Source organism: Pagrus pagrus (genome assembly GCF_965226575.1).
Source record: "Pagrus pagrus genome assembly, chromosome: 24".
Lineage (NCBI taxonomy): Eukaryota > Metazoa > Chordata > Actinopteri > Spariformes > Sparidae > Pagrus > Pagrus pagrus.
In genome coordinates this window covers 15,479,778-15,507,706 of record NC_140206.1, presented here as the reverse complement: position 1 = coordinate 15,507,706, position 27,929 = coordinate 15,479,778, and the positions used below count along the sequence as shown (strand labels likewise).

The window sequence follows — 27,929 nt, the reverse complement described above, 5'->3', positions numbered from 1 at the left end:
TCAGGTTTTCGACAAAAACTGAAGACATGACCGGAAATCACACATTTCTTTCCTTCAAAGTAAACTAAAACCATGACTATAGGTGTACTGAAATAAAAAAAAATCTTTCACCGTATCTTAAAGCTGTTGGTTAGATGGTCAACATGTGAAGTGGAACTAGCTCTTCAGCACTGTTGTTATTTTCCATAGGTGTTTTTTTTCTCATTGGCGCAAGAGATTTTTGCAAAGTCACAGTTGCAACTCGGTCATTCTTAACTTTTATTAATAGTTAATAAAGAAATTAATTATTGACTATTTTTATTAAGAGAAAATCGTTAAAATCATTGTAAAAGGCTAGCCATAAGTTACTCATTTTCCCCCGGGCTTCCATGAGGCTTTTATTTTTAAAGGTGAGACCGGATGCCGCTGTGCTTCATCGCGCCTGACTTGACGCTGGCACCCCAAATCGCCTTACGGTTGTTAAGACTTCCACGGTTTTTCTATGTCTGCGGGAATTTGTTTCGGCGACAGCATCAAGAGATAAGCAACGAGAGCCAGTGCGGACTTCTCATCGTGGATATTCAGTTACGTTTGAAGACACCAGGGCTCTCCCATCGATTCAAAGATAAGATACTTCGTCCCTCCGGTGAGTTGCCTCTCCCTAAAAAGATGAGCTTCTCTTCAAGTTTGATGCAATAGCGGATATCCTCGTGTTCGACCGATTCATATTTTATACGGCACGGTAGAAATGCCGACTTGTTACGAAGTTGTGCCCCTGAAAGTGCCTGTAAACACACTGTAGCTGGCCGTACGTATCGTTGAGGCAACATTTTGGGAATGTTTCTGTTTTTTTGGTGGCAAGGGTGGCTAATAAATTATGGGCAACCTTTTTTTTTTTTAGGCTTTTAAAACTTAACATGCACCAACGAGGCAAGCGTTGGCTAGGCTTGTCCCGTTATGTAGCTAGACTACACCCACTAGCTTGAAAATGTCAGCCTTTCAACAGGCCACCTCGACTTCACGGAAAGTACTTTGGTGTGAAGAGTTTGATAAAGGTGAACGTCGGTGTGTTTAAGTCGAAAAAGAGCGTTTTGACACGACGAGCGTACGTATTTGTTTTATTTATTTCACCGTGTCACGCTGGTGTAGCTTAGGGTGTAGCAGTTGTCTACCAGTTCTTTAAAATTCTGGTTAAATTACAAGACAACTCTCGGCGGGCAAAATAGGCAAGCTAATTGCGTACAAGCTACAAGTGGGCACGTCTTCATCTGGAGTACTCAAGCTAACGCTGCAGTTCAGATGTTCAGTGAGCGTCCTTAACTGGCACATTTTTATCATACAGAACCTTCATTTGGGTCACGCTGTCATCCTTTAAGGCCATTATCATTAAGTGTTAAGAGTATTTCTGTTCTTTTTTTCCTGTTGCCAATCTGTATTTTGGACCTTTTGGCCCTGATTTGGAATCTGCTGTAACAGAGAATCCCCTGAGCCTTAGTTTAAAAATAAAGCAGGTGGAATTAATTTGGGTTAGTGACCAACCTGTCGCTACAGGATTGTACAATAGAAAAACTGCATGTCACTTTAATCTCTCAGTAGTGCCAATAACTCAGGAATGCCTCATATTGTCAAAAATAGCTTTTCCTAAATTGGAAACGGCACAGGTGGCTTGTTCTGTCATTTGCTCATAGACGTCTTTGTATAGTTCTGAGATCAGACTTTATCTATGACATAGCACAATATCGCTAGACCAGGTACAAGAGCATCCAGAGTGGACTGATCTGACATGTTCAAATAACAAAGACCTTTCCTGGATCATTTCAGTATCATATGGCAGGTCAGCAGAGGTCATGCCCAAACTTTCGGGCTTGTGTTTCAACTTTAGCATACCAAGTTTTTGCCAGATTAGTTTATTGCTTTCCAGCTCAATAACTGCTCAAAATCTGCCTCAATTGATAACAGAAAAAACAAACAAATATTCCCTCTTATTATAATAATAATAATAATAATAATAATAGACCAAATTTAATAATATATAAGGAAAATTCAAATAAATAGCAACAGTATTATGGCTGTTCATGATTTTTCAATATGAGATAATAAGCAACAATTCAAGTGTTCACTAGAACACAGATGGAAGGCTTCATCATAGCTACAATGCAACTCTAAACTTTTTTCTATTTCTGCCCTCTGCTTTGAAAATGAAGAAGAATTACAGGGACGGCTCTAATACCAAAAATGTTGGTTTTATCTAAATCGGTAATCTGCGAAAGGCCCTGACAGAAGCCTAAAGCTCCCTCACATACACACAAATGTGCACCAAAAGGTGGACAGAATGTGAGAAGGAGAGGAGAGAGGAGTATGCAGACAATCCCATGCAATCAAAAAGCCAAACAAATAAAAATGATGGTGTAATGTTTCAAGCATAGAGGTTTACGTTACAATAAAAATACGGGTTTGAAAAAACACTGCAGCTTGTGTGGGTTTGAGAGTCGTAGTTGGTAATGATGGTAACTCATTTCTACTTTCAGCAAAACAAATACAAATTATGTCATGTCAAAGTTGTGCTGAGTGACTGAATGTGTTAGCATACTTAACTTTTACAGTTTATGAAAGTATGCTAAATATACTGTCATCTTAAATGTAGCCTAGTTTAAAAACCTGCCCAATTCATGGTAAACCAGCCCAAATTATGTCAACCCAGCCTAGCCCATTTTGCCCTTCTCACTGTGACCCAAAATCGCCCAGCTGGGCAGAAAACCGTTCGATTGGGGGGGAAAACTGAGCGTACCTAGACTGTGACATGAAAACCTGGCAGGGACTTCATCAACGCCAGCAGTCCAAGTTAGAAAAAATCAAAATCAGAATGTGAAATCAGATTTTTGGCTTGATATAAGTAATGGGCCAAATCAGGTAGAGCTTTCAATGATGACAGTGATATATAACAAAAAACAACAACATTGTAGTCCAAATTAGAGCCTGACTGATACTGGAGCTGATACCGTTATTTGGAAGTTTAAAAAGTCCGATATTGATATACTGGCTGATGTACACATATTTTTTGCCATGATCCCTCAAAGATGTGTAGTGAAGCCACGATATTTTATAGTTTAACAATAAACTTTGTTGTCTGAAATGACATCAGTGCACCAGAACTTACTGATCTTACTGGGAATTTAATAGTTAAAAATGATCCCAAGCATCTTTCTCTGCCTTATTATCTTTTTTTTTTTTTTTTTTTTTTTAAAAAGACAGCACCTACTGGCCAAATATAAGCACCAATATTAGTTATATCTGTGTAAACCCAATATATCTCTCAGGCTGTAGTACAAATATCCAGTAATCTGATTATTCCATCTTGTGAAGAGTTCATTGCATGGGTAAAATATAACCAACGTGTTGCAACCAACATGTTGTTAATTTTAAATACATATTGCCACGTCAAATGAAGGCATTTTAAGTGTTCCTTGGAATGCTTTTGAAGGAGACTTGCATTTTATGTTTTTAATCAAGATTATATTTCCCATGCAATGAACCCTTCATAAGATGGAATAAGCAGAGTACACCTGAAGTTTCCAAGCGGCACCTATATGTGATCACCAGAAAGAGCCAGCAGCACTTCCACTCCATTGTCCTCTCATCCGGTAATTTGTGTCAGACAGGTCTTTTATTATGATAAAGTATAACTGCTGATCACTGTACAGTGTCCATGAGACATCATGTAATGCATAATGTTTAAAGTATTTTCCTCATTCATCCTTGCAATAGTTACTGTATGTGCAGCAAAGTATGTTGAGACTGCATGCAAAACAACTTCTCTGTGCATCTGGCCTTTGCCTTTTAGTCATTAACAGATTTAGAAATGGGAATCATTTCATTTTTTCATTCTGTCAGTTCTCTGGAGTATTCTACTTTTGGTCAGTTTAATTTGTGTCTTATTCATCCTCTCCTCAAACTTAATGCTCTGTTATTTTCTTCTGTATGGATTCAACTGTCGGCACGGCTGAATTCAGGCCTTGATAATTGAATTGTAATTAATTATTTTTCTGTCAATCATTTACTTACAGAGAGAGAACACAAAAAAAACTAGGGCTGCAACTAACCATTATTTTAATTGTTGCTTGGTCAATAAGAATTCAGAAAATGGTAAAAAAAAATGTCGATGATGATGTCCTAAAAAATCTTGTTTTGGCCACAACCCAAAGAAATGTAGTTTTATGGTCATAGAGGAGTAAAGAAACCTGAAAATATTCCCATTTAAGAAGCTAGATTCAGAGAATTTTGACTTGTCTTAAAAAAAATACTCAAACTGCTGGTTTGGTGATTTATTTTATAGCTGAGAACTACTTGATTAATCATTGCAGTTCTAACATAACACAAATAAATAATATTGTTCCAAGGCAGCTGCTCATAATTTTTCACCCATGTATACTGTGTGCCTGACGGAAAAGTTTTCTCTTCTGCTTTCAGGTTCTGTGATACAGGTGTTGTAGCCATCCTGTGACGGATTTATCCTCTCAGCTGCTGGGTGTAAGGAGAGGAAGCAAAGATGCCGAAACCGGTAAGAGGCTGAAAGGCTGTGGAAGACACTTGGCATATAAATGTCGACACCTTTTAATCATACTGTGTTCTACAGAAATAAAAGAAAACTGCAGCTCCAAGGAACCAGGGGTTAGCCACTTTCCCTGCTAATTAATTCAGATGGTTTGATGTAAAACAGTTGGATTGCAGTGTAACAACTTATCAGGCAGTAGACAAAACATGAAAGCTTCTTTGTTCCTGACAAGTCTGCTTGTCTAAACTGAATCTTCAGAACTGCTCTCTAGATGTCATAATAGTTGGCCTCCACTGCCGCTGAAAGCTATGTTTCTGCATTCTGGGAAGTGGCAGTTTCATCCCCAAGGCTGCTCCCACTTCTCGTACTCCTCTTCCAAGTAAACAACAGCCAGAGTGTGAAATGAACTGCCTAGCCCGCAGGCCTCACAACTGCAACACTGCTACCATTGTTACTTAAAGGGTGGAGAGAATGCCAGAGTTCTGGGATGTGAACAACGCCAAAACAAAACCAATTTGATGCAGCCCCTTCATGGCTGTCCCACCGCTGTCGTGCTGTTTTTTCATCATAAACAGACTTGGGTAGAGCTCATGCTGGAGTCTGGGAATATTGCATGTTACACAACTAGTTTTCAAATCACAGTAAGAGATTTTTAAAGTATGAAGTTGTCTAGGTGTCTTGTTCCTCTAAGTAATCAAACTATGACACAGCAGTACTGATTACTTAGTATTACATTATATTTGATTAGAGTTATTCTCATGGAAAGATTTCAAGGTCAAGTTGCTCAAGATTACATCAGATCTTTCCTAGGAACTGGAAACAACAGGCTTCAGGCCAGTCTACAAGTAAAGCACCAGTCTAGCTCTTGAGGTGGTGGGTGGTTGTGTTCATCTGTGGGTGGGGGGTTTGGGAAGCTACAGAAGAGGAACAGCCAGGCACTGATGTCATCCTCTACTTCCCTCTCTAGTCCACTGATTCACAAGGGCACCAGCCCAAAAACAGCTCCTAGGACAGAGCTGGGCTCTCTGCTGAGAGCGGCATCTCTGTCGCAGACAATAACTGACAGAGAAAGTACAGCTTGTCGCAGGGAGGCACTGACATAATAAACAGAGGAAGCATCAGACATGACCTACTCTGGGATTGGTGCCAGACATCAAAACTTTTGGAATGGGCCTCTTTTGTTCCAGTGTCAGCACTCATCTGTAACCAAGACATAAAATACAGAATTTTTTTTCAGTAGTGGTTTTGCAATGACAATCGCAACTTTATAGAAGTTTCTTTCAAACCGTAGGGTCCTTGTTTACTGTAATGCTTTTTCAGTCAACTGGGAACACATCCTGTTAAGTTCAGTTTGGAGGTAAAGTTGTTGCAGTTTTGATTTGAACTCCTATGTGGTTGAGCAAGACGCCGAAGATCAAAGGTTATGGTCATATTACAGGTGACAAAAAAATAAAACACAGATGAAAACAATTTTCTGTGTTGAGATTATTATTATAATATATTAAGAGTTTTGCAAAATGTATATGAACACTATAATACAGTACCATAAACTTGGCATGTTTTTAAGAAAAAAAACCTCACAGCTTTGTGACGTACATATGAAATAGATTAAAGATACAATATTAGGGCTGAAGCTAATTACTATTTTAATTATCATTTAATTGGTTACCTGTAAAACATTAGAACGTGGTGAAATCAGTGCTTGTCACAATTATCTAACGGAATCTAATCAGTCAATCTAATTAATCTTATTGAAGTGTAAATGTAAAAGCGATTAGAAGATCAATAAAATATAGGAGGAAGCCTTTAAGTTGCTGTGGTGCCTTTCTGCTTTTCAGGTCCTTTTTCCTCCAGAATGTCCTTAAACATGTAATGCTGAGTGGGCTGGGCCCTGTCACTTTGTGTCCTCTTGCTCTTTGGGTGATCTGCTCTCTCTCTCTCTCTCTCTCTACCATACATCTCTTCTCGATTTGATCTCCACAGCAGGCCTGTCCATCAGTTGCGCGTAAAGTTATGCTGTGTGCATTGTTTGACATCCACATCAAAGTAGTGTTCCTTATATCTGGGATTCTGTGGGATCGGACTCCATTAGAGCAAAGCGTTTGTTACAGCCTCTAATTACGCCATCTTTGTTGTTTTTACATGGTGGTCTGTGGATGTCGCACTGTCACTGATCTTTCTCAGACACTGTGTAATACTCCCACACCGCCGACATTTTCTTTTACTTTTGTTTGAAGACAAACCACACGTGCACACAGTACATTGCTCAGCACATGCACATTGCTCAGCACATGCACACGGCACGTAGCCAGAGTCATGGAGAAAGTAATGCAAGCATATGGCTGCAGTCCGTGGGAAGGTGGGGCTGGACAGCTCATGTACCCAGCGCAGAATGAATGAGATGCAAACAGATTAACATCGACCATTGATATTGTTGAATGGCACTTTATTTGCTGACAAGGCGATGTCAACCAGCCACCCCTATATCAGGTGATACTGATGTTAGGCCGATAAATTGGTGCATCCCAATACAATATTTTTGCAATATTGATACTGAGGAGGTATTTGGTCAAAAATATTGTGATACTTGATTTTGTCTGCCCAGTCCAGCATTTATGTAGTGCTTTTGAAGGCATTTCTAAATTTCAAGATATGTATGTATCATGAGAAAGTCAAAAAAATGTTGTGCGATAATTTTAAGGCCATATTGCCCAGCTCTACTATAATTTCATTCATAAAAATTAATATGTATTTCCAATCATCAGGCCAATACATTGTTTTTTATATATATATATATATACATATATATTATTGTACATTCCTAGTCTACACTAGTGTTTTGGTCTCTGGGGTTTGCATCCAGTGGTACAGGTAGTACCAGCCTCCTATTTTTAGTTAGTGTTGCAGCAGTGCTTTTTCATGTCTAAAGTTAACTGCTAAGTTTAATTGGTTATTATATCAATGGATTTTTTATGATGATATTTAGATCATGAATAAGATATACTGGAAGTATCCCTATCTGATGTCATTAACATCAGTATGGATAAAGCATCAAACAATACATTTCATAAAGTCTATGAACACACAGTTTTGTTAATCCAGAGAAATGTGCTGTTTCTCCTGACATCATATCCCATCCCTCCTGTTTAGTGCTCTCTGTAGGCTGCAGGGCTGGGTGAATTATGAGGTGATAGCACCCCACAGGAAGATGGCCCTCTCTGGCTTCCTAGCTCGTGGCTGCTTTCCTGTTTGCTCGAGAGGGGTTTTGCTGTGTATATTGGGGCCCAGTCTATGTCAACATCCTCTCTCTGTGGAGGTACCAGAAGCAAGCTGAAGCGAGAGGATTATCACTGAGGCACTGTCAGGAAGGGAAGGACTCAGATGGATGAACATTACATTTGGAAATTATAGTAGATCAGGAGAGAGAGAGAGCTAGACATGGGAAATTGTTGTAGTACTTAGGAGAAACAGAGCATTTGCAGTACTGGTGCTTGGCAACATTAAAACTCTGTTTGCCAGTATTGTTTGACCATTCATCTAATTTACAAAACAAAAGATATGTACATAATCAAGTAGAGTCCATTTTCCTCTGTATTATCCCTTTAGTGTACCTTGTAAAATCACCAGAAGCTTTTCAGATCCTTTCTGTACTACAGTCAGCTGGACATGGATTAAGTAGATTTTTTTTTTTTTTTTGTCCTCTTGTGAAAAGGATGCTTGCGATTAGGGCTAGGCAATAAAACAGTCTCTGTTGGATCATGATAAAAATTGATGTCAATAAGGATGAGTACATTTGAATATTCTTTATTCGATATGGATGGATCAAACAGCCTATCACACAGCAGAAATTAACCCAACCACTGCCAGTCATTCTGCACTTTTTGGCTTGCACATACAGTAAGTGGATTTGAAAGTGGATGTCCTCTGGAAAAGGAGAAAAAATGACAGGAACCCAGGGGCACAAAAGCAACTTTTGCCTTTCTGCTCTCTGTGTCGCTGCCTGTTTGCAGAGTGGACAGCAATTGAACTTCAGGACAGAGCCCACAGCTGAGGGAATCAAACAAGCTTTAGGATGGCTTACATTTTATTAAAGTCACCACCAACAAGGTTCATTCATCTGTAAGTGTGCCAAAAGGGACACAGTATGATGCCCAACCTCGATTTTTGGGTCCGATCGAACACATGCTAAAGATACGTAATGGAGTAGGATATTTTACAGTTTAACATTAAACTTCATTGTCTAAAATGACACCAGTGCACTGAAGCAGTAAACTTAACAAAGAATTTAATAAATATTAATAACCCAAGGCATCTTTATCTGCATTATAATCTCTTTAAAGAAACTTTTCATATTGGCACATATCAGGCAACGTTTCAGGCCAATATCAATACTGACATATGTGAAAGGCCAATATCGACCTCTATCAAACACCTATTGAGCGGAATGCAAAATCGTAGATATGTGACGCTTTTTGACACACTCAAGTGCTGAAAGTGAAGTTGCCTTATCCTCCAAAGCAGAGGAAAGTGTTAGCTAAAAATGGTAATGCAACATTAATTATATTGTAGTGGTTTGGATATCTCCAAAACCATGCAGAGCAGATCAAGACAGTCCGCAAAATATGCCTTTGGTTCATTCCACCCAAGACGAGAAACGCAACTAATCTTTTCCATCATCTGAAAAGATATCACCCCAGCGACCACACGGAAAGTATGACAATGTGGGCAAGCATCATTGTTGTTCCACCTTTTAGCCGGCAGCAGAGATAGTAACAGAGCTGAACTGACGTCTGTGCAAAAGAAGTGATTTGCTGCTACGTCTCACTCTCTTTCTCTCCATAACATTATGCTTGAGATGAGCTCTCGGGTACCAACATTTTGCACAGATTGATTTATTGTGAATTCGGCCGGTACCCTTTAAAGTACAGAGTTCGGTACCCAACCCTATCTGGGACAGCTTGCTGGCATGTTGCTGACATGTGCTGGATATCTAACCAGCTAAATATCTGGTTGAGTCGCAGACAAGTCAGAGAGACAGCAGCGAGCTACATCCAATGAGAGCAGACATTCTTCTCATTTCTCCCTCTCTGCTCTAGAGGTGTGAATCTTCACTGGCCTCAAGATTCGATTCAATTACAATTCAGCTGTCAGCGATTTGAATGCTAAAGTACGCCCACAGTTCAAAGAATGGGTGCAATGTTGTGATGTAACTTCATTGTCCAGCTGAGGCCAGACGATCAACAATCAACATAAGCTGCAGACTCTTGATTATGCTCCGTCTCTGCATCGATGCAGAATCTTCCATGTCCACATCACAATGCATTGTTGTAATCCACGCCTCTACTCTTCTCCCCAGTCTTATCATGTGTCTGTGTGTATGAAACAGGCACAATAATGGCTTATAGTTTCTATCAGAATACACAATAGGCAACCATGACTGCTTGGACGAATCGTTCCCATGTCCTGTCCATTGTGTCATGTATTTGTGGTCTTGTAATTTGTGACCCACTGTCACTGATCTGAAAGCATTAAGTTTTGACGTGTGAACAGCACAGCGATCTTACGACTTTTAAAACTGTGGCCAAGACCTTACATGTCACACCTTTTTTCCTTCCACAGTGCTGGGATGACAGGGTGGAAGGGTCCTTTTTGCGGTAGTATTGTGCAATCTGTGTTATTAACGGGGCTGGTGCTTCCTCCTCCACTCTAACTCCTTCCATTCCCCCTCCCTCTGAAGCCTGCCTCACACTGCAGGGGGGTTAATCAGAGGGACAGACAGCTGCTCAGAGCCCAGCAGGCCAGATTAGTAGCTCTACTGATTGAAGTGTGCATGTGCGTATGCGTGAATGTGTGTGTGTGTCTCTCTCTCTTAAGGCCTCACTCAGCAAAGCTGCTCTTAACAGCTTACAGTTACTAAACAGCTGCACATTTAACAAGGGGCCTGTCTCAGTTGGAACTCATCTTGACAGCTGAAATGGAGAGGGGATTTAGAAACATCCCAAAAGTGCAAAGAAACAAAAAAACAAAAAAATGTTAATGAGACCCATTGAAATACTCATTAGCCTTTCATGTTATTTGGCCTCATTTGTTTACTTGCTGTTCAAGTCAGTGCTTTAGTGCATTCTTGAAGTATAAGGTCTGTTTAGTGACACTGTACATGTAGGAGTGACTGTAAATTATAGGGTTTTGTTCGAGATAGGAGGAGATGCAGTTTAAAATACAGAGAAACAAATACTGGAAAAAGAGAAACTGCTAGCCAATAAAAGCACAGAAAACCCAAACAAGTTAAAAACTTTAAAAAAAAACCTTGTCATATCTTCCCCATTGCCTGCCATTGGACCCTAGTGTCATGTGATTGTAGATGGACATGAAGTTTACCCACAATGTCAGCTGTGTTGCATTTTGACTCTGCTGCGGAGATGGAGATAAACTGCTGATCTGCTGATGATCTGCTGCCATTCTAGCCAGTGTGCCAGTGTTCACTGGGTATGTAAAGGAAGTGTCTTGTTCTAGGCACACGAAAAGCTCATCTCTCTAGCCCCATTCACACTGCCCTTTCAGTGTGGGAATCGTGCGTCAATACTCTGTCTCGCCATTTGTGTGACAGTTACAGATGCGGAGAGTGGGGACAGTTTCGCTCCAGCTCTGATCCGCCTCCTGAGATAGTATCAGACCCACAGCAGGGGCGAGACGGCGTCTACGTCACTCATAAAACAGAAATGTCCCACACTTCAACCCACAAAGCAATGTTACAGGACCAAACAGCAGTAATGTGGTAACTGGTAGTTTCTGGCAACTCATATGAGAAAAAAAAATACTGCATCCATACGTGGAAAAGCCTCTGTCATCCTGTCTGTCCTATAGACTCTTCGTCACATTTCTGCCCAAAAAACAGCGTCCATCCCCGGCAGAGAGAGTCGGGCGGCTCCCACAGTTGAATGGCGGTGATTATGTGACGTGATTCAGATCAAGAAACTTTAATTCACCATGTCTTTGTCGCCTTCCACTATTGTGTTGTTGTAGTTACTGTCTCTGGAAACTTGTATTGAAAATAATCACCGCGACGGTGAGCCCTCCCAACCAAGACTTCAGTGAACTTTCCCCCAGAAAACAGCATCCCTCCCCGTAGGTGCAAGACGCAGACAGGGTCCGCTGTTTACTGATGGCGATTATGTAATTTAGAGCAAAATGGGTAACTTTGTCATTTTCCAGGAAGCATGGTAGGTGCTAATCAATAAGAAAGCAGTGAATATGACAATTTGTTAGATTCTCTGTTTATAGGAGTTGCAAACTGGAACACAGCAGTATGACTTTTTAGCTTCCCACCCTGAGCGTGATGTCAGAGGAAAATGGCCACCATGTGACTATGGTCTGTTAAAGTCAACAATCAGAATCTAAACCTAACTCTCCATCATTGTAGGCTGTACGTTCCTCACTGCTGTGCCAATTGGATGGTGATATGTAACCGATGTTAAGTTTTGGTGAGGATGGCTGAAAGTGAGCAAAGATAATGGAATTGAATTCATCTGTTTATTTTAATAATGGATCATAACATATACATTATGTTTTAAAAATGGCAAGTAGTCTCACAGTGAGAAAAAATAAATTGTGTATAGTAATCAAAAATTGTGATGCATTAAGATGCATCGATTAAGTTTAATAATCGCATCGTAGCCCCCAGCATCAAGTCGTGGGTTACCTAGAGACTCCCTGTTGTAGTTCACTGCTGGTCTAACTCCTGCCTCGAACTATAACTGGTCTTACTCTCTTTTTAAAGAGTAATTTGGTCCTTTTAAGAATTTCTCCCCATCGGTGTGTCTAGTCTCACCAGACAGACAGTGTCATATAAGGACAGGCTTACAAAAGTTGCTCCTTTGAGACTTCTCAGTTGTCAGCGTGTGTGATTAGCAGTGTCAATGCCTCGGCATGTTGTTGTCCCTTGTCTCCTCCCCCTCTCTCTCCAGGAGAGAGAGGATTAACTGACCGTCTGGCCCATACAGGATTCCACCTCTCTGTGCTCTTTGGGTTGGCTATGTTTTGGCAGGCACACACACACAAAGGCGGGCCTTACACAAATGCTGGGGAAGGGGCATTCAAGGCCGGTCACTTGGTAACCCCAGCTCAGCACTACATTCTCCATAACGGCTGCTTTCTTAGAAAGTCAATGAGGCATCTACTCTTGAAACTAACCCAGAGTCTTAATTCATCTATCAGTGAACCATGAACATGTTATTTGCCAATGTGACTTTCATCAGGGGCTTTCTTTGTGCGCTTGCAAGAGCAGATTTAGATGTTCTGCCTAAGTTAGCTTCATTTGTATCCCTTTCACACCGGACAAAACACCCACTAACATCTACTTTTTGTGTTTAATGGGTGCCACTGGCATTCAATCCCACATCAAATGACTCTCCAGTATTCACAGATGTTTATCATCTCTTGTTCAAACTTTAAATGACTCCTCAAAGTTTTTGTGTGTTTGTTTATTTAACAGTGCAAAGAGCCACAATCTGTTTACTCGCTGCCACAGACTCACAAGCATGTAGTAAACAGTAAATCATGGAAAATGTGAAAGACACTTTGGCAGAATGTGTTCATGTCAAAGTCTCAATCATATCACACTGTGTGGGCAATATGCATAGGCGCAGAAAAAGAGGGTGGAGGTGTGAATGCTAACAAGTGTTTTTTTTTCTGGGTCATAGTTCCTCTTGGTTCAAAGTTGTATTATCTACTGTGCTGTGTTCCAAATGGCTGACTTCAGTTGTATGAAATAGGACGCAGTCAACTTTCTGCCTTATAGCAGCTTCTGATGGAACTTTGCAAAATATAATTGTTGGCTTCTGTTTGAATAGTTTTTCACACATTTTTTGTAGTGGTTGATTGTGGATTTGTGTTAATGAAGTATATGAGCAATCTGTTGTTAATGTTCAAGTATCTGCATCTAAGAAAAACTAGCTGGAGTCAAGAGTCCTTTTCAGCTGTAGATCGTGTTCTATCATGTAACCATATCCTCAGCATCCTCATTGAAATGATGCTGACAGGGCTGTGTTGTAATAAGCAGCCAATGTTATTGGATGTCAGTGTCATTGGTTTAGTGCCATGAGCTATCTAGACTCTTGTCCATAAAACATGTCAGAATCACTTGTAGGAATCGCGCAAAAAACTAAACTAGGACTAGAAATTATCCAACCTCCAGAGTGGCACTTGATTTAATTATGAAGCTTTCTTCTAGGGCTGCAAGATATTGGGGAAAAAACTGACATTGCGATATTTTTGTTTTCTGCAAATGTTATTATAGTAGGCTGTATTGCAATGGTGTGTGTGGTCAACAAATTGAAAGAAACAATTTGGTGAGGAACACACAAAATAAAACACAGAACACAATGCCACTGATATGAAAGCGAGTTTCACGCAGAAGATCTGTGCATATCATAAGACGTTACCTATTCCACCCCTCTACTACATACTGAACTCTGATTTCACCTTTATTGCCTGAGAGGCCATCCTTTTGAGGATCCGTTTATTTTTCCTCCCATGCAGATAACTGGCATATATTACATTGTGGGTTAATTTCCCAGTCAGGAATTAAGTCTCAGTCTTGGCATGAACTGAAAATAAAGTGCCTCTCTGTGTGGAATCTTCATTGAAAGACACATTGGCAACAAGCATGTGAGAGATTTGCTCTCGAAGGGAACGAATTTGAAGCTGTGATGCAGCAACTGAATCAAATGAAAACTGACACTGACTGAAGGCAGAATACAATCATTTAGTTACTTAGTCTTTCTTTGGGAAGATGCCCACATTTTCTTGCCAAAATGAGTCCTGGCCTTAAGCAAGTCAGATTATGAGCATGTGGAATTCAGTTTAGTCCCTTTTTAAAGTCATGTTATATGCATTAACACATTACAGTAATAGTAAAGGCCAGGCTGGAGAGTTCATGCGGGATGTCTATAGTGTAGAGAAAGTGCTGCAACTTTTCATGGGTAATTAATGAGAGGGAGACTAAAGCAGATACATTGTGGTCGGAGCTCCGTGTGGCGCGGGGGAGTCCAGCTATGTGCTGTATAGACACAAGTTTCATGGATTATTCATTGCCGGGATATTGAGAGAAACAGGAGGGATAGAGGCAGGAGAGACAGTGAAGAGATACTGAGAGGAGCGGGAGGGAAATGCAAAGTCAGCGTTCCTGAGGTTTTTTTGTATAATTGCTTACAGGAAATGGAAGGTTCTCTTCCTTAGTTTCTTTTTCTGTCCTTTTTCCTTTCCCTCCTTTTTTTTCTATGGTTGGCTCCTCTACATTAACCTCGCTGTAACATAATCTCAAAGAGAGCACATTTAGATCATCCCTCATTCTTCCCGCTGCACTCTATCTGCCCTGCTTTTAGTTTATCTTTCTTCGTGCACACTTGCTAAACTTTTTGCGTTTGCACCCTGCCTCTTACTTTGGTTTTTCGCCTTCCTCTGTACCATATGCTTTCCTCGGTCTCTCTTCACGTGTTGTTAACCGCTACTGGGGCAACATACAGCTCAGCTCAGTGTGTGCGTAGGTGTAGGAGGAAGGATGTCAGATGCCTCCGAGTTCAGCCCCACACTGTTCTGCAACATCAGCTGCTGCTAGGCCTACTGCCAGTGCCGCTTAACAGGGCACAGCCAATGACTGAGTTTCATCCTCTGCTCCACCCCAACAGACTTTCGAGTAGTAGGCTGCCTTGAACGTGGGGCTCGCTCACTCTGGCAGTGTAGAATGGAAAGAGGGGGAGAGACACATTTACACAGGCCCTTTATTAAACTTGTGTTAGGATGGAAGGAAATGGACACATTGCACATTTACTGAGTAAACATTCTTCCATTCTCTTCTGTAGGAGTTCTGTAATTTCCTGGAAACCTCTTTTTAAGACTTTTTATTCCACAACAGATAACAGGGTGAATGATGTCAGAACAGTAATCAGTGCTACCTCAGATTTGAAAATATAACTCATATCTCCTCATATATGCTGTATTATGCATTATCTCAAAAACCCCATGAAGGAAGTTCCTCTAATTTGGAATAAATGTCCACTTGGACTCAAGGATGAACTTTTAGATTTTGGTAGTCAAAGGTCACTGTGAACTTGTGGCATCCCATTTTTGTCAATGCAATATCTCAGAAACGTCTTGAGGGAATGTCTTCAAATTTGGCACAAATATTTACTTTGACTCAAGGATGAACTGATTAGATTTGAATGGTCAAAGGTCAAGGTCACCGTGGCATCACAAAGCATTTTTTTCAATGTAAAGTCTTTGTCTGTGTATTAGGGCAAACAAAGTTAACTTCTTGTTTTGTTTATTTTCTAGATCAACGTCCGTGTGACCACCATGGATGCAGAGTTGGAGTTTGCTATCCAACCTAATACCACAGGAAAACAGCTCTTTGACCAGGTGAGGATGAGTGCCATAACCAAAAATGTTGACTGATTATTGCTCTTCGAAAGGCAAAATCTTTGGTAGTAGAGGTCATCTTTGTAACTACTGAATATACTGTAGATGTTTACACACAGTTTTTATATTTGTGTTGTACATATTTGTGAAATTATTAGTAATCTTATCAATATCAGTCATGAATCATCGGTATCGGCTGAAAGAAATGTATATCGTGCATCCCTGAAACTAGACTTTGATATGGTCAGCCACAAAGCAATTAAAGTACTCCCACGTACCCCAAAATTCAGATTGCATTTCGTTTTACTCTCAGGTGGTGAAGACGGTTGGACTGCGGGAGGTCTGGTTCTTTGGCCTACAGTATGTTGACAGTAAAGGCTACATCACCTGGCTCAAACTCAATAAGAAGGTCAGCCTCCCACTGCTTAAACTTCTCCTTTGTTACAGCCACCAAGAGACACAGTTTTTTCGTTTACATGCTTTCTTTTTTACAGTCTTCTTTCTTTTACTGTCTCTCTGCCTTCACTTTTGAAATCTTTGTCAGGAGTCAAGTCAATTTTATTTAATAGCCCAAAATCACAGTCACATTGCCTCAGTGGGCTTGACAATCTGTCCAGTGAACGACATACTCTGTTCTTAGACCCTCGATTCGAGTAAAGATCTTTCTCTTTCATTTTCTTCACACTTCATCTGTTTGTCTTTGATCCAGTCAGTGGCTGTTGTCTGTCTGGATTTTCCTTGAAGCTTTGCGGTGGTCTGGAGCCTCAGATGTGCTCTTTTACCAGGCTTCCTCTCTCACTCTGGCCAACACACCCTCCAGCCTTAACATCCCTGCTATTACAGAGCATCTGTGTTTCAGTGTGCGTGAAAGAAATGTACCCTCAACGCTCTACACGTGTTTGAGAGAGAGCGACAGAGTGAGGCAGTGACCACAGAAAAATGTGATGGAAAAATTACCCTCACATTGTGTAGTGAAACTGATGTGTTTCTGAGCACAGATGTGTATTTGTATGCATATGCGAGGCCTCCCAGCCATGATGTCAGCCTGATAGGACAGGATTGCTTCTAGCAATAGAAACGATTTTGTATGTGTGTGGGTAACAACTGTGTGCATACAGTATGAATGGCACATGTCCCCAGACATCTAAAGATTTCACAGTGAGTCACAGTGACCAGATTACAGAAGTTTTATGTCATGCTTGAGAGTCACAAGCTTTGTTATGACTTGTTCTTTCATCCAGTCCACTCACTGTGCAGCTGTACACAAAGTTAATGTGTTGATTACATGGATGGATGATGATGCTGTCTTTATTGTCCAGGTGACTCAGCAGGATGTGAAGAAAGAGAACCCTCTGCAGTTTAAGTTCAGAGCCAAGTTCTTCCCTGAGGATGTCTCAGAGGAACTAATCCAGGAGATCACCCAGAGACTCTTCTTCCTTCAGGTAACAAGCCATTCACTCGTCAAGTTTCCATCCAAATGTAGTACAAATGTTACCAGAAACTGGCAAGAGTAAATGTGAATTCACACGTGTTTCCATTATAAAATGCAAATCCTAGGAGATGGATGCTTGGAGATAAACAGTGGCACTGATTCTCTAGTTGTTTGTTGTTAAACCATTGAAAAACATTTTCATATCATGTAAAGTTGTTACCACCATTCAGCTCTTTATGCTTGCTTCACATTTGCAAGCCATACCTGGTAAATAGTGTATTTAGTAATTAGTAATACATTTATTTAGAGAAAAAAAGTGTTTAATAAAATAAATACGTTCTAACTAACCCCCTTCATTCCCCCCTGTTCTGCCAGGTGAAGGAGGCCATCCTGAACGATGAGAACTACTGTCCCCCAGAGACAGCTGTGCTACTGGGGTCATACGCTGTCCAGGCCAAGTATGGAGACTACAACAAAGATGTGCACAAGCCTGGGTACCTTACTCATGACAGACTGCTGCCTCAGAGGTACATACACACACAAAATATGTCACACTCTATCCAGTGCTTCTGTGAGCCAAAGTGACTGAAAGCAAAGAGGGATGTGTTGGAGGGTGTTCCTTGAGTTTTCACACGCAGACTAGATCCATTGAAACCTGGAATGCGGCTCGCTCTCTGCTGGAATTTTCAATGATTTCCTCCTGAGGAAACAATTATGTACTGCTTGACATCCCTTCAGGTGAATACATTGTGTTTGTGTGCACAGAGTCCTGGAGCAGCACAAGCTGACCAAAGAGCAATGGGAGGACAGGATACAGACTTGGCACGAAGAGCACAGAGGAATGCTCAGGTATGTGTCAAGCTTTCCATATCACATTCTTCACCTGAAACACCCTGAGAGAGTGAAGAAACATTTGTGTCTGGGTGTACACCTTTGGGCTTGTTGAGTCATGTAGGATGTGGAAGTATTTGTCATTGTCTGTTCTATTGCTTATCGTAGAGTAGATCTGAGAGTGTTGCCTAAGTATATGGCAAGGTGTGATTTGGTAGTATGATTTAGTGGTAATTTGTTTTATTAAATGAAAAATTACAATGCACACAGATTGGATTCTGGACATTTTCCAATAAAACATATATAATGTAAAATCTTCTAACTCCTGCCCCTTGTCCTCTTCTCTAGGGAGGACTCTATGATGGAATATCTAAAAATTGCCCAGGACCTGGAGATGTACGGAGTCAACTACTTTGAGATCAAAAACAAGAAGGGCACACAGCTGTGGCTGGGCGTGGATGCCCTTGGCCTCAACATTTATGAACACGAAGACAAGTAAGGGACACACACACACACGCAGAGAGCACACAAAGGGATTTGTTCAGTTTATTTACAAAATAAGTGATTAAGTGATGATAAATGATCTGGGCAAAAACAGAAGATCCTTTAAAATACTACGTTGTTAACCTGAACAGGCTTCACGTTCAAGTTGCCATTAAGGCTGAGACATGTTGAGACTTCAGCTTTTAGATTCAGATCCCAGTTTATTTCCCAAAATGGATGTGTCATGTTTTATTTTGTTGTTTTTATTATGTTAGGATTACATACAGACACGTGCCTGCAAGGGGCTCAGAGCTGTGGTTTGCAGTTGATTACTAAACAACTATGACAACAGACATGAGAACAAGTGGTAGAGGCATATTACACAGCATGTCACAACCGATGTGTGTCCACACGTGTCGTCATAACAGTATCTGTTATACCTGCTGTGTCAAACAACCTCACTACAAGATCAGAGCCTTATTTCTTATTTATTGGAAATCAGTTCTTGGCTCAAAACTACGGGCAACTTTTAGCTAGATTTATCACATAACCGTGCCCTGTGTGGGGACACTGCAGTTACTCCAGCATTTAGATTGTTGACAATAACAAGAAAAACATAATGATACATTTCTTTTGGCTTTTGTCTTTGCCTGGAGCTTTTTATTTATTTATTTTTTTACTCTGAGTATGGGGTTTTTTAAAATGTTTAATAGACTGTCGAGGGGTTAATTTACTTTAAGTTACTTTAACTCAGACAGTTGAACTTTATTGATGTGAACAACTGACTATTTAGTTGTGACATTGTTCATTTAAGTTATGACACATGTATTTTGGTTTAATTAGAATCAGCACTATCACTGTGTTCACAAGCCAGACTGTAGTAGATCCATTTGCCAATAAATCGAACAATATTTAGTGTCCACAGAGCTGGTCTTGCAGTTACTGTCAGTAAAGCATGATTGAGTGTGTTCTCATGGAAAAACAATGTAATGGTGGACCTCAAACTAATCTTTAGTTTTCTGTTTTGCATTTTATTGTTCTTTGATATTAACTTAGCCCATAAATCAGCCAGACTTGCTCTACTATTTTCTCCTTTTGCGAGAGGCTCCATGCCAACACGAGACGAACAATGTTGAACAAGTTTAGAGGAAGCAAAGATATTTTTGGAAGTAAAAAATCTGAGGGAGCGGTGGAGAAAGGAAGACTGCATCTGTCCATAGGAGAGTCTTTCCTGCCCTCTGGTCAGAGATTTTTTTTCCGCTTTAGTAGAAGAAAGGAAAGATGTAATCACAACTCCTGTAGCATTTCCTGTCACTGCTTTTCCCTTCCTGTATGTTATCTTAGGTCATCACAAGTGCCATCCTCCTTCTCTTGTCCAGGTGACAAAGGAAGGAAATAAGGGATAGTTTCCTTCCTTCTCCTGAGGCAGCAACTCCCTCGAAATTACTTCATTTCTTTTTCTATTCCTTTTTTAAAACAACCGACATCCTTTTTAATTCTTGGCAGGAAGCGACATTGTAGGTTTCATCCACCTCCTTTGCTTTCCTGTTGCTATTCTTAACCAGTATACTGAACAAATTGAAGAATGACACCTAAACTGAAAAAGAGTATTCGTTTTCCTGATTTCTTGAACTGCTGTCTGTTTATACAAGGCACCGTCTGCTGGCTGAGTGTTATCAAACATTCTACAGCCAACTGTGTAACATCCTGTGCTGTTTGTCATCGTATGAGTTGAAAAGTTTAAAGTGTAAGTTGTTAACCACCGCTGTCTTTTTTCAGGTTGACACCAAAGATTGGCTTCCCTTGGAGTGAGATTCGAAACATCTCTTTCAATGACAAGAAGTTTGTCATCAAACCCATTGACAAGAAAGCACCTGTGAGTGTCAGTTTCATCAGAAGTATAAAACAAGTCAACAGATATCTGACTTTCTGCTTCATAACAAAGAGTATATTTTCTGCCCCTCTTCTTTTTTAGGACTTTGTGTTTTATGCACCGCGACTGCGCATCAACAAGCGCATCTTGGCATTGTGTATGGGTAACCATGAGTTGTACATGAGGAGGAGAAAGCCTGACACCATTGAGGTGCAGCAGATGAAGGCTCAGGCTCGGGAGGAGAAGCACCACAAACAGATGGAGAGGTACTGCAGAGCAACATGCCCAACCATGTTATCATTTTGTTCCTGATGTCAGAGAAAAGCCCACCAAAATGATTCAAATATAATGCATATCCAACGTTTTGTTGATCTTATAAATATTTAATATAGTACTTAATTGTATTAATGAAAGCATTTCCGGTTTAAATTGTTTGAACTTGAGCTAAATTAAGACCTGTACATTCCAGTTAGTCAAAAAGATCAGACTGCTATTTTCAAACATCAAAAGATAACTTTTAATCAGTGCTTATCACTGGCAAATAGTTTTTCAGACAGTTATCTCCCCCCCTCCCCTGACTTTTGACAATGCATAAAAATATGTACCAACAGTAGCTGGTAGAGCTTTTCCACTGGAGGGCAGTGTTGCCTCTTTTACATACATTATCTGAGGCAGAAGGGGTATACAGCTAAGTTGTATTCATGTCAGGATACAAGTGTTGTGTTTCTCTGTATTTGTCATTTAGAAAAACGTAGAGTATGTATTAAGTATTCTGAAACCTGTCACTGCAAAACTTCTCAGGGCTCAGCTGGAGAATGAGAAGAAAAAGCGCGAGTATGCCGAGAAAGAGAAGGAGAGGATAGAGCGCGAGAAAGACGAGCTGATGGAGAGACTGAGACAGATTGAAGAGCAGACGATGAGAGCTCAGAAAGGTACTCACTTTTCCTTTTATCCCTCCGTCTGTTCGCTTGTCTTTGCTGCTGCTGCCTCCCACTCCCCTCCTTGTTTCAAATTGGAAAATCTCTTTAGCTGTGAGTCATGTCTTTTCATCATACTCATTAAACCAGAAGGAACTGTAAAGGTGACTGACATTTCTCTCCTAACCAACTTGTTATTTTTATTGCTTTTACTGATTATAATTAAGAAAGACCTGCTTTCCCAATATCATATTTAATATCATATTTAATTATGCTTTGGTCAAACCTACTTTTTGCGTTTTGTAAGTGCACCAGATTTCTCTTCCTGAATCAACAGTATCTGACCTCACTGCACACTTTATATTTGAATTTGAAATGTGTATAAAATTGATTTAAATTAGAAAAGACGTAATTGTGTGTGTCCTTCTCCAGAGCTCGAGGAACAGACTCGCCTGGCCATGGAGCTGGAGCAGGAGAGAAAAAGGGCGAGGGAGGAAGCCGAGAGGCTGGAGAGAGACAGGAAGGCTGCCGAGGAGGCCAAAGCAGAGCTCGCCAGACAGGCCGAAGACCAGCAGAAGACCCAGGAACAACTGGTATGTGTTTGTTTCAACTGATGGTGTGAGCTTTTACAGTCTGACTGATACGGATATTTATATGTTTTTGCAAACACAATTCCCTGTAAGGGGAAATTAAACACACACCACAGGTTTTCCTAGCTGATTAGTTAGTGCACCTTTTATGATATTATTTCAATTATATACATTTTATATAAATATGTTATTTCTTCACTCGATATCAATGCACAAGCCTCATTGTTCAAAACACAGGGGAACTGCCACTTCAGGCCTCTCTTGCCCTGCTGTAGCCTGCCCGGAGTTAAAGTCCTTGTTAAGTCACTGTAATGTTAAAACACCCTGGTAACAGTTAATATATTCCATGTCATCAAACTGGCCAAATTAGCTGTAGTTCCGTAGTTCAAGATGATTTGCACCTTGGTGCTATCTAGCGATCCACCCAGTGTTTCCACCAGTCTTTTATTGGAACTGTTGTAACCAAGGATGCATCATCAACGGAGGACATTGTACGATGCACAACAACCTATAGAATATGACATGCCCACTTTGGTTCACACTTCTATTCAAAGAAAACCTGCTATTTTTTGTTCTAGCGGGAACCTGCTTTTCAGGTCCTCAACAAATTTATTCTTGGTTGAAATGCAAAACCAAATTAGGAGCTAAACTGGTATGGAACTGGTTTATTGTTGGTGGAAAAGTTGCATAGGAGGCTGTTGAGCCCAGTTCCAATGGCCACTCGCCCAGCTCCAGCGCAAGCTGCATTTCCACAAAACCTCCTCTTACCGCTGCTCCAACGCTCCTGTGCTTGCAGTGTAAACACCAACTATTTCCCTATTAGTTGCACAGCTGACAGTGAGGGGGGCAGCCCTAGTTAGCTTATTTAGGATGGGTGTTTAAAATATTCACAGCACATTCTTTTGTTTTTAAATGTACTTAAATGTACCACATGTGTAACAGCGGTGTCTCCATCTTAACTCAGGCCTCTGAACTGGCTGAATTCACAGCCAAGATCTCTCTCCTGGAAGAAGCCAAAAGGAAGAAAGACGATGAGGCCACAGAGTGGCAGCATAAGGTACGTGTCTGCACTCCCACAATCTTCCATGGGCTAACATTGGCTTCATTGTCTAATTTGGAAAATGACTGAGTCTGTTTACAGCTTAACTTACTTTATTTTAGACTCAGTGTAATCAACAGCAGATTTGTTTACAACGTGGTAGAACCACAGACAATCAGCCTTCATTTTCTGTCAGCACATTTCACTGGCAGCTGTCTGGTGTAAATCCAGTATGTGTCTGTGTCTTACTTTCTCCCTCTCCTTCTGCAGGCCATGTCCGCCCAGGAGGACCTGGAAAAGGCCAGGGAGGAACTGAAGACTGCAATAACGGTGGTGCCAGCACCCCCGGGCGGCAATGCTGAGAGCGAGCACGATGAGCAGGATGAGAACCACGCGGAGGCCAGCGCCGAGCTCTCCAACGAGGGGGTCAGCCAGCTGGACCTCCGTAGTGAAGAGGCGCGCGTCACAGAAGCACAGAAGAATGAGAGGGTCAAGCAACAGCTGCAGGTGAGAGCAAGGGGAGAATACCTTCAGGGTGGGGCTGGAAAATGGCCGCTTGTGAAGTCTGAAAGGTTGTTCCCAAACCTTTAACATATAAAATTACAACGACCATGGTAGCTACTTGTCCTAAGGTCAATGAACTTTTACACTCAATATTAAGTTCATTCTAATCCTAAAGAAATGAACATAAACATTTAAAACAAAACCACACTACAAAATATACAAAAACAATATATATATGTCTTTAATCTATACAAAAGGTTAATCACTTTTATTTAACCAAAAGAGATCTGCATCTCACAAACGAGAATAACAATGAGATAATATTATTTTCTAACAGCAATTTTGTTGCAAAGAAGAAACCCCAGCAAAGAAATGGCAAATAAGGGTAAGATAAGGTAAACGTCTTTGTCCATTCTTCTTTAGACTCCTGCTTTTAACAGGAGTCAATGTGCTGGCTTAGACTGTAGCCCGGCTTTAAAGCAGACCTACTGGTAATTGATTGATCAAACTGATGATATCATATCTATCTTCATGTTTTACATGACTTTAAATCTCTAACGCGGGCTGAAGCTGGGCTACCGTATAGGCCAGGACTTGTACTGAAGCTATGGCAAGAAAAATTCAAACATCAACCAGATAGTTTTATCCGATATATCAAGCAAAACTAATCAAGTTACAGGCCTGTGTCTCCACTGCATCTGTAAGCCTGCGTTGGGCTCCCCAATGAACAGCACTGAAAAGCTACTGCACTGTAACTGCAGTGTGGTGTAAAAGTTAAATTGTTAAACCTCATTGGAAGGATTAAGTTGGTCAGTGAACACTGGAAACATGTTGACATACATGGGTAAGTATAGATGTAGATAATGCTTCGCGTCAGTCCAGTGTTTACTTTGAAATGACTGAGCTGTGTTTTCCTCTTTTCTTCCTCTCCTGCACCTGTGTCCTGTCTCTTCTTCTTTGCAACCTCTACACTCCTTCATCGCCCACTGTTTTTTTTCTCTCTCTTTTAACAATTCTTGCTTCTTTTCTCTGTTGTCTCGTATTTTGCCTTGCTCGTCACAATCTCATCCGTCCTTCTCTTTGATCTCTCAGACATTAAGTTCAGAGTTGGCCGAGGCCAGAGACGAAACCAAGAAGACACAGAACGACGTCCTACATGCCGAGAATGTGAAAGCAGGCCGAGACAAATACAAAACGCTGCGCCAGATCCGATCCGGCAACACAAAGCAGCGCATCGATGAATTTGAGTCCATGTGAGAACGGCACCTGCGCCCCCCTCGCCCCTGTTTCCCTCTGGGGTGTCCGAACTTTTCCCTAAGCGGCTGCTCAATTTTCATGGACAACAGATGCTGCCGTCCTTGTAATCCCACCAAGTCCCCCTCAATGCACCAAGGAAATCTTGAGAAATCATCTTGTTAAAAACTGCCAAAGTCCTGCCCCACATCTCGACTCTGAAAGTTCTGGATATCTCCCTAATGTGGAGCTGCCTCAACACCACTCTAAACAAGCAAATACCATCGTACTGCAGAGATTATCTGTAATCCTCAAGAGAGACTGTACAACCAAAATGGAAGCAATTGGATTTTTTTATTTTGAGAAAACATGGCCATAGAAAGCTACTTTCGTTGTTGTTTTTTGTTTTGCTTGACGACTTGTATGCAAAGGTTTAGTATGATTCCACGCCTTCAGTTTAAGATTAACCGTCCTCTCCTTGTTTTTAAGTTGTTCTCGTCTGCTTCTGTTTGACTCGTTTTATTGATTACACCCTTCCTTTTTAGTTGTCTATTGAACACATTGATGCAAGGTTTAGTCCCGGCCTATGAATAAAGAATGGAGTTTTTGGGGATCACTATTTTTATTCAGCTTCAAAAGTGCTGCTATGTTACGTAATGTCAAAACATATCACAAGCTAGCTCTGCCAACTCTCTTAGCATCTGTGAGTATTTAGAGCGCTGAGTTGAGGTCATGTCACTATTCAGTCGATTCAAACTAAAAAACAAAACACTGCAGTATTTTAATAGTTTAAGTTCATGCTGAATATCAACTAAAGCAGTATTTTCCCATTTTGATGAAAAACCCCCTTTCTGTGAATACAATTGAAGCGAATTGACCCTTGTAGGGAAAAGAGCCACCTAACTTGTCACTTGGCAGGTTCTGATGATTGAATGTAGCAAAGGTAACAAAGGGAAAGTGTTCTTTACATGCAGAGCTGATAGGTTAGCATGTAATGAGCTTGTGCCACTGAACTATCGCCCTCAAGCTTAAAAGTGCTACGGAGGTAAGCTAATGGTAGTTGTGTAGCCTTGCGTGTGTTTCCCAGATGCGTCGAAGTGTTTGATTCCCAGTCACCATAGATGGTTTTCTCTGCCTGCCAGCTCACAAAGGAACCCAGGCTGTTACATGGACAGACAGAGGAACCGAGATATGAGGCTGTTTGTCTGTCTGTCCAACCGTTTGAGTGTTTGGGTGTATTTTGCGTGTGTTTGAGTGAGTGAAAGGAGAATGTATGGAAGATGAGGCCTGGCACCTCTCTGGCTGGAGAGCTTATGAAAACATCGGTCCTCGACCCAGGACAAATCTCTACCTCAGTTATGTTAGCAGTGGTGGCTGACAGTCAAACACTCAGGATGCATTTGTTCCCCTCCTCCCTTTCAAAAAAAACAGAAAGTTAAGGTCATGATTTTACTTTGTTGCTACAAAGGCTACATTTTGTGAGAGCTCGGTTACTTTGTGACTGTACGTTGGTTGAAGGATTTCAAGTCAACAGTTAACCCAAAGATTCCTAGTTTCCTTGTTCACAACACATTTCTGGAGCTTCACAGCAATACAGCATTGCAACATTCTCCTAAAGAACTGAACTTTTTTGTTGGTTTATTTACAAGTCCCCATCTACTTTAGATGTTAAGGAGAATGCTGCATCACTGTTTTGCTGGGAAGCTACAGGAATGATTGTAGACTATGAAATTTCACCCAACCTTGCATTGCCATGGAGGGTAGTAGATAATACCTGAAATGTTCAATTCTGGCTGAAGTGTTCCTTTAAGGGTATATGTGAAACATACCTCCCAGGTGAGTCTACAGTACAGTACAGTAGGTTGAAAAGTGTTATTTCTTACATTTGAAGCTAGTTTTACCCAGTGGTCTCTCCTTGCCCTTGGGCTGGCTCAGATGTTATGGTTCATTTTTGCCCAAGAAAAATCCCAAACAATGTGGAAGATGAAATAAATAATACTGCAAATATCAGAATGGAGATGCACTGTATACAGAGAATCTTTGGTCATTACCTGTCAGGGTCCTGTGAGGCATTTAGGAGCCAAGAGTTAACAGGGCCACCTGGACTTGACTCGTTCCAAGGATGGCTCCCCTGTAAAATGTTTAAATTGGTCTTCAATGCCTGCTCAAAACTTTATCTCCTCGGTTAGTTTCACTTTAAGGAGACCGTTTGCAGACCTGCAATGACTCATGGGACTGAGAGGCTTGTGAATACGTAAAGAGATGAGTTGTTAGTAGTTGTCGATGTAAAGGGACCTTGCTATTGTGATCAAATCTCCAGGCTCAAATAGAGAGGAGGCCAATTTCTTCCCTTAAAATCTGATTATAAATCCTCATCTAAAAACAGTGTTTATGCTCAGACAACAAATTGACTCCATCTTTTGTGGGGTGGAAAAATATGTTCCAGGGTGCATTTTTTTTAAATACATGAATTTTCCTTTTTTTTTTTTTTTTTTTAATTATTAACAATATGATGTAAAATGATATGGTATTATTTGTTACGATATACTTGACAGCTGGTGTTGGTTCGATATTTTTTTTTTTAATAGTCAATTTTAAAGTTAAAGCACTTGTATGAAACATGACACTGAAAGCCTGCCTTTTGTGTTTAACTCCGCTGTGTCCATTGTTAGTGTTGTGTTTGCCATAGCAGGTGGAAAAAGAATCATCTTGTGCTTCCAGCTCATATTTTTGTATTGTGTTCAAAGACCCTAAACCAGCAGCGCGCATTTGCTACACCAGACAGCTTCACTGGAGGGGAAAACTCCTGTTGACATATCCGCACCCCCCCAAACATTCGAGCTGTAAGGCTTCAGTTTTTCTTCACAGCAAAATGTTATGCCTGTCCTGTCCCCTCCAATGAAGCCAGCGTCTGCGATGATGCCTGCTCTGGCACCAGCTGTCACGTTTCAACGTTTATTTTCTTCTGTCGTTTTTTTTTTTTCTCCTTATGTTCATGTTAGTATTCTTTTGAGATAGAAGGCGCAGATGGATTGCAGTCCATTTCATTGGTTCACAAATAAAAGTTTTAAATTTTGAGCA

General features: G+C 40.8%; 1 protein-coding gene across 2 annotated transcripts; it reads left to right on the top strand.

Annotated features, from left to right (window-relative positions):
• Window positions 1–427: 427 nt before the first annotated feature.
• Window positions 428–27,926, top strand: LOC311253533 (radixin-like). Of its 2 annotated transcripts, none has more exons than XM_084347567.1 (15): window positions 428–625; window positions 4,447–4,537; window positions 15,863–15,946; window positions 16,260–16,355; window positions 17,266–17,388; window positions 17,754–17,905; window positions 18,144–18,227; window positions 18,558–18,704; window positions 20,472–20,568; window positions 20,668–20,831; window positions 21,367–21,497; window positions 21,915–22,075; window positions 23,037–23,129; window positions 23,382–23,618; window positions 24,708–27,926. In XM_084347567.1, the coding sequence occupies exons 2-15, from the start codon at window positions 4,526–4,528 to the stop codon at window positions 24,870–24,872; spliced, it is 1,746 nt and encodes a 581-aa protein (XP_084203693.1). In that variant the 5' UTR covers window positions 428–625; window positions 4,447–4,525; the 3' UTR covers window positions 24,873–27,926. The 2 variants fall into 2 exon arrangements, with proteins under 2 accessions (XP_084203693.1, XP_084203694.1); XM_084347568.1 differs by lacking the exon at window positions 428–625 and adding an exon at window positions 986–1,084.
• Window positions 27,927–27,929: the final 3 nt, after the last annotated feature.

Coding starts and splice junctions, on each gene's coding strand:
- LOC311253533 (XM_084347567.1), top strand. Junction 20,832..21,366: donor CACCACAAACAGATGGAGAG/GTACTGCAGAGC, acceptor AAAACTTCTCAG/GGCTCAGCTGGAGAATGAGA. Junction 23,130..23,381: donor CCACAGAGTGGCAGCATAAG/GTACGTGTCTGC, acceptor CTCCTTCTGCAG/GCCATGTCCGCCCAGGAGGA.